The sequence below is a fragment of the Amblyraja radiata genome, chromosome 5, assembly GCF_010909765.2.
Source record: "Amblyraja radiata isolate CabotCenter1 chromosome 5, sAmbRad1.1.pri, whole genome shotgun sequence".
In the NCBI taxonomy this organism is placed as follows: domain Eukaryota; kingdom Metazoa; phylum Chordata; class Chondrichthyes; order Rajiformes; family Rajidae; genus Amblyraja; species Amblyraja radiata.
The window spans coordinates 12072863-12087135 of NC_045960.1; the positions used below are offsets into that span (position 1 = coordinate 12072863).

The following is a 14273-nucleotide window of genomic DNA, read 5'->3' on the forward strand; positions in this document are numbered from 1 at the left end:
TCATCCTACCACAACCAGAGAGCAGTCCTGAACTACTGACCACCTCATTTGCGACCCTCGAACTATCCTTGATTGGACTTTATCTGCTTTACCTTGCACTAAATGTTATTCCCTTATCATGTATCTACACACTGTAAATACTGTAGCTCAATTGTAATTAAGTAGTTTTTCCACTGACTAGTTAGCATGCAACAAAAGCTTTTCACTGTACCTCGGTACATGTGACAATAAACTAAACTGAAACTGAAATACATGTGTGGTGTGTGTGAATAAAGCTACTAAAAGCTTTATTTGACTGTCTTATCCTTCTCTGAATCTGAAATCAATTCTTGCAAGAACAAACACCTCTGAAAAAATATAGTAAGAATAATGCAACAAAATAGAATGAGCAGTTCAATGCTAAGTAACATGTAATTGATTTGAGACAGTGCACAACATTAGTTAGTAGCAATGGTTGCAATATCATCAATGCAATTAATTGTATGGTCCTGTATTCTGTTTAAATTCTTATACCATATATGTTAGATGTGCAAAAATCCTCTCAACATGATGCAACTCTTGAACGTAAAAATCAGATGAAGTGTTGAAATAGCCAATTGGGACTTGAAAAAGTACACTTGATCCAGCCTGATATTTGAGGATTATTTTTGTACACAGCAACTGGCAGATAAGTTGAGGTTATGTGGGTTGGTTGTAGCTGAAGTGATTGAGAGAAGAAAACTGATTTATGAAAGTGAAAACAACATTGATAACTTCTTTAGAAGCTATAACAAATGAATGCAATAAAACTATCAAGTTAAAGTTCCTAGGTACACAAAAATGCTGGAGAAACTCAGCGGGTGCGGCAGCATCTATGGAGCGAAGGAAATAGGTGACGTTTCGGGCCGAAACCCTTCTTCAGACTGATGGGGGGTGGAGGGGAGAAGGAAGGAAAAAGGGAGGAGGAGGAGCCCGAGGGTGGGGGGATGGGAGGAGACAGCTTGAGGGTTAAGGAAGGGGAGGAGACAGCAAGGGCTAGCAAAACTGGGAGAATTCAACGTTCATGCCATCCGGACGTAAGCAACCTAGGCGGAATATGAGGTGCTGTTCCTCCAATTTCCGGTGTTGCTCACTCTGGCAATGGAGGAGACCCAGGACAGAGAGGTCCCATTTGCCAGAGTGAGCAACACCGGAAATTGGAGGAACAGCACCTCATATTCCGCCTAGGTTGCTTGCGTCCGGATGGCATGAACGTTGAATTCTCCCAGTTTTGCTAGTCCTTGCTGTCTCCTCCCCTTCCTTAACCCTCGAGCTGTCTCCTCCCATCCCCCCCGCCCTCGGGCTCCTCCTCCTCCCTTTTTCCTTCCTTCTCCCCCCCACCCCCCATCAGTCTGAAGAAGGGTTTCGGCCCGAAACGTCGCCTATTTCCTTCGCTCCATAGATGCTGCCGCACCCGCTGAGTTTCCCCAGCAATTTTGTGTACCTTGCAATATTGTAACTGAGTTTCTCCAGCATTTTTGTGTACCTTCGATCTTCCAGCATCTGCAGTTCCTTCTTGAACAAGTTAAAGTTCCTAGTTGTCTGTCTTGTTATGAATCTCAAACTTCAATTTAGGATAAGGAGATGAGAAAAACAGTCTTACCTGATTTATTCACAATATCAGGCTCAGTGTCTACTGCTTGTCAGGTTATACTCAAATAAGCTACCGGCTGATATCCTTCAGATAACACTGTTTGTTCGGGTTTACTAAACGCTGGTATCTTCAGTACACCATTGTTTTATTCAGACCAGACACTAGAGGTCTATTCAGACACGACCCCGTTTGGCATCCTCAATACATCCCTGGATAGGGTTTATTCAGACTAGACACTGGCTAGTATTCTCAGTACACCACTATTTGTTGAGGTTTATTCAGACCAGAACAGTGCTCAGTACACCCCTGTTTGTTGAGGTTTATTCGGACACTGGCTAATTCCTTGGTATAACCCATTTGTGGTGTATTCATTCCAACCTGATACAAGCTGACATCTTCAGTACAACAATGCTTATTGAGGTTTACTGAGACAAGACACCGGATTTAGTAACAATGGATATTTGACTAATAAATTAATTGAAGCCTAGGCTCCCAGGTGGTCATGACAGGGTGGATATGTGCAGGAGGTTTCCTTTCGTGAGAAATTGAGAACTAGGTCACTGTTTAATAATAAGGGGTTGCCTATTTAAGACAGAGATGATGCACAGTTATTTCTCTCACAGCATTGGGAATCTTTGGACCTCTCTTCTTCAAAGGGGAATAGAAGGAGAATTCATATTCAGTTCACTAGATATTTGATAAGAAGGTTACCACTGGTGCACAGCAATGCAGAGTTGAAGTTATAATCAGATCAGTCATGGTCCATGGGTTCAACTAGTCTATAAGCTAAATCTCAGCCCACTATCTGGTGTTACCAAATCCTGTGTCTTGTCTCGATGGAGCTGAACTACTCCTCCAGCTAATCCAAGTGTTGTATGATGCCCTCAACAACATTCTGCTTGCTTCAGATCAGATCAGATACTGGCTTCAGTGTTACTCTTTGTCCAGTGTTGCACAGAACAGATTCTAGACTGTTTGTCTCAGTATCACACAACGTATTCAGGGTTACACAGACAAGACATAGACCAGATACCAAATGGTTAGCATAATTTTACACCGATTGCTCAGGATTTGTTGTCCTGAGCTTCTCGGTCATTTTCTCATCTCCTTCTAACTCTCATGCCCCCAACTGATCCTCAGTTTCTATCTTGTTTGTCTCTTCTTTAGTCTCCTCTGTGCCCTCTTTTCTTCCAGCTCATCTCTCTTTTCTCCATTCTCCCTTTCTCTCTCTCATAGTCAACATCTCCTCCCTTCAAATGTCGCTCTCCTCGTGTCTTTCCCAGCTCCCACCTTATTCCACTCTTCAGTCTCCCCCCTCACTCCCCTCTCTCCCCTCACTCCCTCTCTCCCTCTCTCTCCCCCTCTCCCCTCACTCCCTCTCCCCCTCACTCCCTCGCCCCCTCTCTCCCCTCACTCTCACTCTCCCCCTCACTCCCCTCACTCCCTCTCTCCCCTCACTCCCATCACTCCCCCCTCACTCCCCTCTCCCCCCTCACTCCCCTCTCCCCCCTCACTCCCCCCTCACTCCCCTCTCCCCCCCCCCCTCCCCTCTCTCCCCTCTCCCCCCTCACTCCCCACTTCCCCCTCTCACTCCCCTCTCCCCCCTCACTCCCCTCTCCCCCCTCACTCCCCTCTCCCCCCTCTCTCCCCCCTCACTCCCCTCTCCCCCCTCACTCCCCTCTCCCCCCCTCACTCCCCTCTCCCCCCTCACTCCCCTCTCCCCCCTCACTCCCCTCTCCCCCCTCACTCCCCTCTCCCTCCTCACTCCCCTCTCCCCCCCCTCACTCCCTCTCCCCCCTTCCCTCCCCTCTCCCCTCTCCCCCCTCTCCCCCCCTCCCCCCCCTCCCCCCCCTCCCTCCCCTCTCTCCCCCCTCCCTCCCCTCTCCCCCCTCCCCTCCCCTCCCCCCCCTCCCTCCCTCCCCCCCTCACTCCCCCTCTCCCCCCTCATCCCTCCCCTCTCCCCTCTCACTCCTCCTCTCCCCCACCCCTCCCCCTCTCCCTCTCCCTCCCCTCTCACCCCCCTCACTCCCCTCACTCCCCCCTCACTCCCCTCTCCCCCCTCCCCCCCCCCCCTCACTCCCCTCTCCCCCCTCACTCCCCTCTCCCCCCCTCACTCCCCTCTCCCTACACCCCTCTGAAGCTCATGTTTCTCTCTCCAGTTTCTTTCCCCACCTCTCCACCGAGTTTATCTTTTACCATCTTTCCCTCTCTCGGTCTTCACCTTGTTTCCCCTTCGTCTCTTTATCTATCGAGCTATTCAATGTCTCTCTCTCCACCGTCACCCCGTATTTCCCTTTCTCCCCAATCTTTGTTCGACCCCCCCTCTCGCCGATCACCTTATCACAGTCGCTCTATCTTGTTGGCACCGTTTGATTTCTTCTCCTACTTACGTTCCAGATGGCGAAGCAGAGAAGCGACGAGCACAGCACCAGCGAAAGCATGTAACAGAAGACAGCGAACGTAAACGCCATAATTTCCCCCCCAATCCTGGCGATTCGCTTTCAAATTCCCATCGGATCCGAGTCCCACTCCGACGCCGCCAGCCCTTGTCCCGGGGAGTCAGCGCCAATATCCGCCTGTTTGCACAAACACACGAACTCCGCCGGGAACTCGCTCTAATCCAGACTCCCTTTTACATAGTTTCAGAAACATTCAATCCAACTCGCGTCGGAGCACAGGGCTCAGCTCTGGGGAGGGTGGGGGGCTGACAGCAAGCATCAGATTCCCTTCCACTCAACACTTAGGATTGTTGATCCGGATCACGCCTTCCCTCCAAAGCTGCGAGATCCGATGTCTTCAACACGGAGAGAGCGAGTGAAGCGAGGCAGCGATCGCGCCGGCCGGCCGCACCTGTCAACAATACCCAACCCACTGGCTGTGAGGCAAGTTACCGGAGACTGGCAGTCGCCGGCATCCAGAGATTGGCACACTGCGGGGGGTTTGGACAACACCGAGCCCCCACCAAGGACACATCCAACAGGTCCAGTCGCTCATTACTGGGTGATGTGGGACTCCAACTGGTGCACTTTCCCTTTTGAGCTCCAACCTCATGCACCGCCACATTCCCTTATCATCCAGTCCAGAGCATACATTCAGATTCAATCAGAGATTGCAGGGGGTGGGGGGGTCCGTATATTCAGACATCTTCAGATAGAAGCGCTCCCTGGTCAACACAAAACTTGGATATAATAATCCCAACAGGAAAAAAGGAGTAAGCTATTCGACTCTTCATTCCCGCTCAACAATTCATATCCCACTTCTCTGCCCTATTAGTTCCTCTAATGTCTGCCTGGATGGATGCTATCAATGAGTGGTCCATCACAGCCCTCTGCCAGAGGAATTCTAAAGATTGACCATCCTGAGTGCAGAATGGTCTCTTCATTGCGGCCCCACGTGGCCGCTCATTATTTTGATCTTGTGACTTTTGTTTCTTGACCCGTTAGCCAGGGAAAACACCTTCACTGCATCTATCCTGTTGAGCTGTCTAAGTGTTTAAGAAGGAACTGCAGATGCTGGAAAATCGAAGGTACACAAAAATGCTGGAGAAACTCAGCGGGTGCAGCAGCATCTATGGAGCGAAATAAATAGGCAATGTTTCGGGCCAAAACCATTCTTCAGAGCTGTCTAAGTACTCTGCATATCTCAATAAGGTCACTTCCGATTCTAAACTCTCGAGACTGGATTAAGCTAGTGTGACTGGATGCCAAATCTACTGAGTCTTTCTGCATATAAGAGACCTGCTATCTCAGAACCAGTTTGGAGAATTTTCACTGCACTCTCTCTGCAGCAAGTATCTCCTTTTTTTAGGCGAGGAGACCAAAACTGTACCCACTGGTCGAAATGTGGTCTCACCAAAGTCTAATATAATTGCACAAAGGCATTTTCACTGTACCTCTACTGTCCATCAGCTGTTCCTCCATGTTGAATTGGTATCTCTTCTGGAGCAGAAGTGACCTGCACAAATGTTTGCACCATAACGGAAGCGAGACTTATATCTGATTGGACAAATTGGCTAATACTACTGGGGAGGATTTAAGCTAGATTGGCAGAGGGTTGAGATCTAAAGCAGTAATGTGGCAGATGAGAGGCTGGAAGTTGCTTCAGAAGCTTCGGAGTACTGTTTTTCAGTTTTGGTCACCCTGCTATAAGAAGATTGTAATTAAGATGGAAAGAGTGCAGCGAAGATGTATGAGGATGTTGCCAGAACTCGAGGGCCTGAGCTACAGAGAAAGGGTGGGCAGGCTTGGACTTTATTTCTTGGGGTGCAGGAGACTGAGGGGGCAATCTTATAGAGATGTATACAATCTTGATGGGAGTAGATGGGGTGAATGCACAGCATCTTTTACAAGAGGTAGGGGAAACAAGAAGTGAGAGAGACAATATTTACTAGCAACCAGAGGGGCAACTTATTTTACTTAGAGGTTGGTGGGTTTATGGAATGGGATGCTAGAGGAGGCCATTGGGGCAGGTATTATTGCAGCATTTAAAAGATTGAACAGGTACATGGATAGAAAAGTTTTAGGGGAATGTGGGCCAAGCACGTGCAAATGGAACTAGCTTTGATAGGGATTTGTGGTCGGCATGGATGAGTTGGGCCGAAGGGTGTGTTTCCCTGCTGGATGACTCTATGACCCTAAGTCAATTACAACAATACAATGGATAAGAACATCGGTGGGATCAATGAAAGACTTAAATTGAACTGAATGAATTTCAAAGCAAGAGGCCTGACAGGTAAGGCATCTGCGCTCAGGACATGGATAGTACATGGAAATTGGATATTATAGCCACATGGTTAAGGGAGGACAGCATCGGCAGCTTAATATTCCATGGACCAGTTGCTACAGAAGTAAAGAGCTGGAAGAAACAGAGGAGGGAGAGTTTCATTTTTGATTAAGTAGAACAGAAGATCATAACATAAGAACAGAATCAGGCCATTTGGACCATTGAATGTGCTCCGTCATTCAATCATAGCTGATCAATTTTTTCTTTCTCAACCCCATTCTCCTGCTTCACCCCATAACCTTTGATGCCCTTACCAATCAAGAACCTGCCAATCTCTGCTTTAAAAAAGCCAATAGTTGGCTTCCACAGATGAATTCCACAGATTCACCATTCTCTTGCAAATACATTTCTCCTTATCTCCATTCTAAAGAAAAGTTATTTTATTCTGAGGCTGTGTCCTAGACCCTCCTGGAAATATCCTCACCACATCCACTCTACAGTATCTACGCCTTTCATCATTCAATAGGCTTCAATGAGATCCACTTCGTCCTGTAAACTCCAGCGAGTACAGGCCCAGACTGCCAGAGTGCTAAGGAATGAGATGGGTGGAATTTGATAAGCGTGTTCTTGAATTTGATTGCATTTTTTGAAGTAGACAAAGAGGTCAATGATGGCAGGCCTATAAATGTAGTCTATATGGACTTGAACAAGGCTTTTGATAAGTTTCCCCCTGGTAGGTCGCTCTGAAAGGTTAGATTTCATGAGATCCTTGGAGAAGTAGCTAATTGGATACACAATTGACGAGGGTAAGAAACAGACAGTGATGGTGGAAGATTGTTTTGCTGTCTGGAGGCCCATTGCTAGAGGTGGCCTCGTGAGGGGTCAGTGCACGGTCAATTGTTGTTTGTCATCTATATCAACTATTTGGATGTGAATGTACAAGGCATGGTCAGTAGGTTTAGAAAATAGGTGCAGGAGGAGACCATTCGGCCCTTCGAGCCAGCACCATTTGCAAATGACGGTAAAATAAGTGGTATAATATACAGTGAAGAAGGTTATCAAAAGTTGCAGCTGAATCTTGATCAGCTGGATAAGATACGTGGATTGGTGAGGAATGATTTTAGCACACTGGCTTTCATCAGTCGAGGCATTGAGTATAGAGTTGAATTTTTATATTGCAGTTGTAGAAAACATTGGTGAAAGCACATTTCGAATGTTGTGTTTAGTTTTGGTCACTTTGCTTTAGGAAATATACCATTAAGCTGGAAACATTGCGTAAAATAATTATGCAGATGTTTCGACCACTCGATGGACTGTTATATGGAGAGATTGGGCAGGCTAGGATTTTATTTCCTACATAGGAGAATGTAGAATGATCTTAGGGGTGTATGAAAGCATGTGGGGCAAAAATTGAGTGAATGCATTGACTTTTGCCTTCAAGAACTAGAAGGCATAGGCTTAGGACCCAGACGGCAACTTCTTCCTCAGAGAGGATAGTGCATAAATGGATCAAAAGGCCTGAGGACGTGATTGAGGCAGGTACAATATCAACATTTAACATACATTTAGACAGGGAGGTACACCAGTAGGAACAGTTTAGTGGATATGGGTCAATGCAGGCAAATTCTGGATGGTGTATTTCAATGTCCATCATCAAGAATAGATTGTAAGCACCACCAGTGACCAGATCTGTTGAGACTTCAAGGGCACAGCTGCCAGAATGGGCCTGTAGCAAGTAGTGAATGAACCAGCACACAGGATGAATCTATTTGGTCTCATCCCTGCAAATATACTTCTGACAGATGCTTCTGACTATGATGTCTTTCGACACTAGAGGAAACAAAGACCCACCTTCACACTGAGCACAATCTCTATTGTGTTGTGCGGCACTGTAATTGTGCGAGACTAGATCTGGCAGATAACAACTGGGCATCCATGAGGCCCAGTGGACTATCAGCAGAAATGTGCACCACCATAACCTGTAACCTTGTGGTATGCACATCCATCACACTACCATCACGTGCATGTTAAAAGCAAAAATATATGGCGCTGCAAGATTTAACTATTAATGGATTAGAGGCCTGCCTTCTCTGGTCATGAATGGTGGTGGACAACCAAGCAGCTGATGCTAGCTAACAGTGTCAGGAATATCTTACAGTCAAGAATGGCAGTGCAAGAGACATATTCACAAAAATGTTTACTCAAAAGCGCCAAATACATTAATTTATTTTGCTTCTCCCAAGATCCCAACCCACAGAAGCAAATCTGCAGTTACTTCAGTTGGAAAGCAACCAAAACTCTCCATTCTTTCTGTTTAACTGAAGCCCTGCATGTGGTGCCACAATGCTATCTCAATGTCTGATTTACATTTTCAACAGAGAATGCTATTCCTTCAATGGTCTTTCAGTGCAGTGTGGAAATTTGGGAAGAGGGAAATCATGAATGAAAACATTAGCATGTTGGCTGATTTGATATGTGTTTGGAGCCCTCTTCTGGACTGTTTGTGTTTTAAGGCAATCTCAAACAAGCAGGTCTCCCAAACAGGAACTGTAAGTTGTATAATGGAGGGGTGAGATCATTCCACATAGCATCAGCGGATTTTCCATAACACTTTTTCTAGAGTTTTGCCACTCCTACAGAAACCACATCTGTATATTCACTATCAGTTAATTTCTGTTCTTGATGCAGAATATTACCCCCACATGAAATCCTCATCCCAGAGACAAACCTACACTCCAGACTAGCATTGAGAGAGTGTTCTATTGTTAGAGATGTTTAGAATTGGACAGATATTAAACCAAGTTCACTTATCATCTCAAATAGATGCAACAGATCCCAGACATCATATTGTCTAGGCCAATATCTTTTTCACAATCAATATTAATTAAGCAATTAATCTGATCAATATCGCCGTTTAATTTTTGGAGATCTTCCTTGGAAGAGTTTGCTGTACCATAATAGATCACTGTATATCACTTCAGGATGAACTGGGACTTTTTAGGGATATAACCTTAATTGTCAGATAATTACGGGATGGAGTTACAGAGACTCTGCATGGGATGGAGAATGGAATAGAAATGTGTGGAAATGTCCCTGAACGCCGACCAAACAATTTGCAATATGCACTGAAAGCCCACACAAACACTCAGGTAGGAGATGAAAGGTCACAGATCTGAAACTTTCATTTTCTTTTTTCCCCTCCATAGATGCTGCCTCCTTTGCTAGATTTTTTTGAAAGCATTTTTTGCTTTTACTTAAAATTTCCAACATCTACAGTTTTTTTTAATGTATGACCCTAGTATATTACGAGGTTAAGTACTAAGTGGGGTGGAGGAGTGTTCTAATTAATGGTCCCCAGCAAAGGAGTGACACAGGACTCCATAAAACACAATCTCAAGGGGGCTGCAGTTCTAAGGAATATTGCTCAATTACAGTCTCGCATTCATCTGTGACAATCACGTCAGGAAAAAGAAACTGACCTTGGAGTAGGTACAACTCTGATTAACCAGGTTGATAGCTAAAAAGCTCATTCGTCTGAGAAAAGGTCACACATGCTACATTCATAGTGCAAAAAATGAAAGGGATGATTAATTGAGATGTTTTAAAAATTTAATGGAGTTGATAAGGTGGAGAGAGAAAAAAACTCATCTTGATACAGGTAGCCCAGAGCAACAAGATATAACAAGATTAGTCAGCCATTCAATGGATATATATTTTTCGGCAAAGATAACAAGAATTATGGAACCACAATAGCAAGGCAGGGTTGAGATAAGATCAGCTGAACAACACAATTGGGTTTGAAGAGCTTTAAATTGTGACTCATTTATTGCTCCCTCTGCTGTCACTGTACATAAATTCATTCTCGAAGAATGTGATAGTCCATTACCAGTAAAGGGCATTTGGGCTATATTTCCCACAGCCAGCTCCAGGGATGGAGTTGAACCAGGGTTCACCTGACCTGTATAATCTATTTGGACCCTGGCAAGTGTGGCAAACTTCCTCCCAGTGAAGCAGGCATTAGGAGTCCAACGTCAAGGCTGTACTCAATTGCCAAAAGGAATCTTAAAGGGGCTGTCCCACTTGGGCGACCTAATTGGTGAGTTTAGAAGAGTTTAGGAGAGTTTGAAAAAATGTCATGTTGAAGACCTCCATCAACTATGTTGAAGACCTTCTTCAACTATGTACAAGATCTCCATCGACCTCCTTCGACTATGTTGAAGACTGGCTTCCACTATCTACGATTAGCTACGACTAAAGGGGCTGTCCCACTTGGGCGACCTAATTGGCGAGTTTAGGAGAGTTTGAAAAAATTACATTTAAAAAAATATATATATATATTTATTAGAAGTACAGTAGTACAAGCCACTTATATCTTATTACATTTATTGTACCCCTTCATAATGAAAGATAGAAATAAAGAAAGTAAAGAAAGAGAGATAGAGTTGTGTTAGTGTAAAAGAGTGATCAAAAAGAAAAACCCATTAAACAAAGAATTAGAGAAGAAAGTTAAGAAATAGGCCATAGAAAAGAAAAAAAGAAAAAGAAACACAAGCTCTATTATAAATACCGCGTAAAAAGGGATATACCAACTTCGTATTTTTCATCCCCCCTTACCAGAACCTGACACCATTTCTTTTTTAAAGTATTGTTGCACCTTATACTTGTAGTAAGTCGATATATGCAGACCACGTCTTTTGGAAGTGGTCTGATTTGCCTGCAAGGAGGAGTCTCATATCTTCCAGGTGTAGAAATGACATGTTGAAGACCTCCTTCGACCTGACTATGTTGAAACAGCTCCGACTAGCTACGACTAAATTCGGGAAAATTGGACACTGAATAGTGGAGAGTGAAGACAACCTCCTTCGATCTCCTTCAACCTCCCTTCGACTATGATGGAGACTATCTATGTCTACATTCGACTACTTTCGATTACCTTCGACTACCCTCGATTACCTACAAATAATATGACGACCTACTACGATCTACTACGACCTACTATGACTAAACCTACGAGTAAAAAAAATATCGATTTTTTCCATGGCAACCTTTTTTTACTCTCGGGCATTTTTTAACATATTTAAAAAAGCACCGCGACCTAGCTGAGGCCTCGAGTACGCGGAGACCACTCTCGAGCATGAGTTACGAAGACCTCCTACGCGTAACCTTGTGTTGACCATGCTGCGAGTATGATTCGAGGGCAAACTCGCCAGAACACGCGGATTAGGTCACCCAAGTGGGACAGGCCCTTAACTTCGGGAAAATTGGACACCGAATAGGGGAGAGTGAAGACGACCTCCTTCGATCTCCTTCGACCTCCCTTCAACTATGATGAAGACTACGACTACCTTTGACTACCCTCGATTACCTACGACTAACATGCCGACCTACTATGACCTACTACGACTAAACCTACAAGTAAAAAAGTCTTGATTTTTTTCCATGGCGACCTTTTTTTACTCGCAGGCATTTTTCAACATGTTGAAAAATGCACCGCGACCTAGCTGAGGCTTCGAGTACACAGGGACTACTCTCGAGCATGGAGGAGAGTTTCAAAGACCTCCTACGACCTTGTGTCGAGGGCAAACTTGCCAGAACACGCGGATTAGGTCGCCCAAGTGGGACAGCCCCTTAAAGCATACTGTAGAAATACAAGATATTCTGATGCAATGTAAAGACTGCGAACTGCTTAAGATATACAGTCACCAAATCATAGCCAAGCCACACACTGGAGAATGATTGAGTGATACATCTAGAGATCAAGCTGTATTCCTTTTCTTAAGGCATTGTGAGATATTGAACACCCACCTGATCAGGCAAACAGGACCTCAGTTTCAGATTGCTTACAAAAGACAATAATGACATCAACAAAGTGTTGATGGTGAGCTATTGTCATGGAGTCAGAGACATACAGCACAGAAACAGCTACTATGGCCTTTCGCACCCTTGGCAACCACCAAGTACCCATACATCAGCACCAGTTTGTAGCCTTAATTGCACTACCAATTCAAATACTCACATGGACACATCTTAAACCACGTTCACCACCCCTCAGGTAAGGCATTCCAGATTCCATCCAGATTGCGGCTTTTCCTTTGCCATAGTTGATGGTGCTCCCACACATTTTTCCTCCATTTCCCTCGTCTGACCCTCCCTTTCTACTGCCTTTGGTGCCATTCTGCCACTGAACATTCTGCCACTGGAAGACAAATTCACATTAAATTATTTGTAGTTTTGAACACCATTTAAATTACCTTTTAACCGTCTCTGCTCTAAGGCAGACACCAGCTACTTCACTCTCCAGATAATTGAATGTTGTCATGCATGGAACAATTTGATAAATCCTTAATATGGGTCTGACATTACGTAGGATATATGGTAAAGATACAGGTCATTAGTTCGATATCCCACTATTCCCTGCCTGTTCGTGTATCTGTCTAAATGCTGGTAAACATTGCCTTTGTATTTGCTTCCTCCACATCCCCTGCCAGCACGTTCCAGGTACCTCCCTTCCATTCAGTACAATCGTGACTGATCTGCACAAGATTCTACTCTCTGCTTTCTGTCCAGAAGTCAAGCAGCATTGCCTTCTATTACTAATGCTCTGGCTACACAATGTCTGAAATTTTACTTCGGAGTCACGTGAGTGACTACGTGAAGAAGACCTCACTTGTCCGCACGCGCGTCATTATCGTCGCTCGCATGGCGAAGCACCGGACTGGCAGGCGCGTCGCTCCAGCCAGCGGTAAGTTTAAATTACAGGTAAGTTTAGTATTTCTCACCTGCTTTTGATTTCTTGCAGGAACCTCTTTTTACAGAGGTTTCCTGTCCGATACTTCGCGAAGGCCGACGAGGGAACCAGCTATGGGCTGTGGGGAGACCCCGGTTCCGACCGCGGATGCGGGTAGCTGGCAAATGTCGGGTTCGCGATCCCAGACACTGACAAGATGGTCAATGACTTCCAGATGCTGTGGTTCCCGGGGAGGGGAAATCCAGCAGCAATGCGGCGCCCAGACCACTGCGGTCCCCAGGATATGGGGTAAAACCGACCAGAACAGTCAGTCCTGGTGCCGGGAGGGTTCCCCTCCGGTAATGTATAAAAATTTGGAGGTTGGCCAGGATGGAGCTCCTAATGGAGAGGATGCTCCATCTAGATACACTCCAACAGCAGGAGTTGTGGCAGCACCAGGCCTATGGGAGAGCCCGCGCCAGCAGCGCCTTGGACATGGCTGCTTCATGTTGATGCCGAGTCTATGGCAGTGTCGGCCTATGGGAGAGCCCGCACCAGCAGCGCCTTGTAACAGGGCTGCTTAATGTCTCCCTCTTGGAGGAGGAGAGCATAGCGGGTCAGTATAAGTCTGATGCCGAGTCTGTGGCAGTGCCGGCCTATGGAAGAGCCCACGCCAGCAGCGCCTTGGACAGGGATGCTTAATGTTGATGCCGAGTCTATGGCAGTGCCGGCCTATGGGAGAGCCCGCACCAGCAGCGCCTTGGACAGGGATGCTTCATGTGATGCCGAGTCTGTGGCAGTGCCGGCCTATGGAAGAGCCCACGCCAGCAGCACCTGGCAGGGCTGCTTGAAGTCTCCCTCTTGGAGGAGGAGAGCATGCCGGGTCAGTGTAAATCTGACGCTGAGTCTGAGGTTATAGCCGTGGAGCATACTCCAAGGGATGAAGGGCACGTGTCACATTCCTGGCAGCAAGGTTTGCCATCCCAACACAATGCAGTGAACATCAGGGGGACATTAGAGCCAGCCGGCAAATCTTCTATTCAGGTAAGACCTATTCATCAGGCAAAACCTGGAGGACAAAGCACAAGCTGTTGGACCAATCAAGGCCAACGTCGAGCAAAGCTTCAATGTTTCGGCGACAATGCACCCCACGTCTTCATCGGCAGTAAGCGGTTCACTGAAGCTGGTGGCAGCATGAAAGTTGGCCAGAGG

The 14273-nt window shown here is 45.9% G+C and overlaps 1 protein-coding gene across 1 annotated transcript in view; it reads right to left on the reverse strand.

Annotated features, from left to right (window-relative positions):
• Nucleotides 1–4481, reverse strand: part of cnih3 (cornichon family AMPA receptor auxiliary protein 3) — a 54022-nt gene extending 49541 nt beyond the window's left edge. The window contains exon 1 of the mRNA XM_033020610.1: nucleotides 4003–4481. Within this exon, the coding sequence (XP_032876501.1) occupies nucleotides 4003–4083 (81 nt within the window). The 5' untranslated portion in view covers nucleotides 4084–4481. The remainder of the gene's footprint in view (nucleotides 1–4002) is intronic.
• Nucleotides 4482–14273: the final 9792 nt, after the last annotated feature.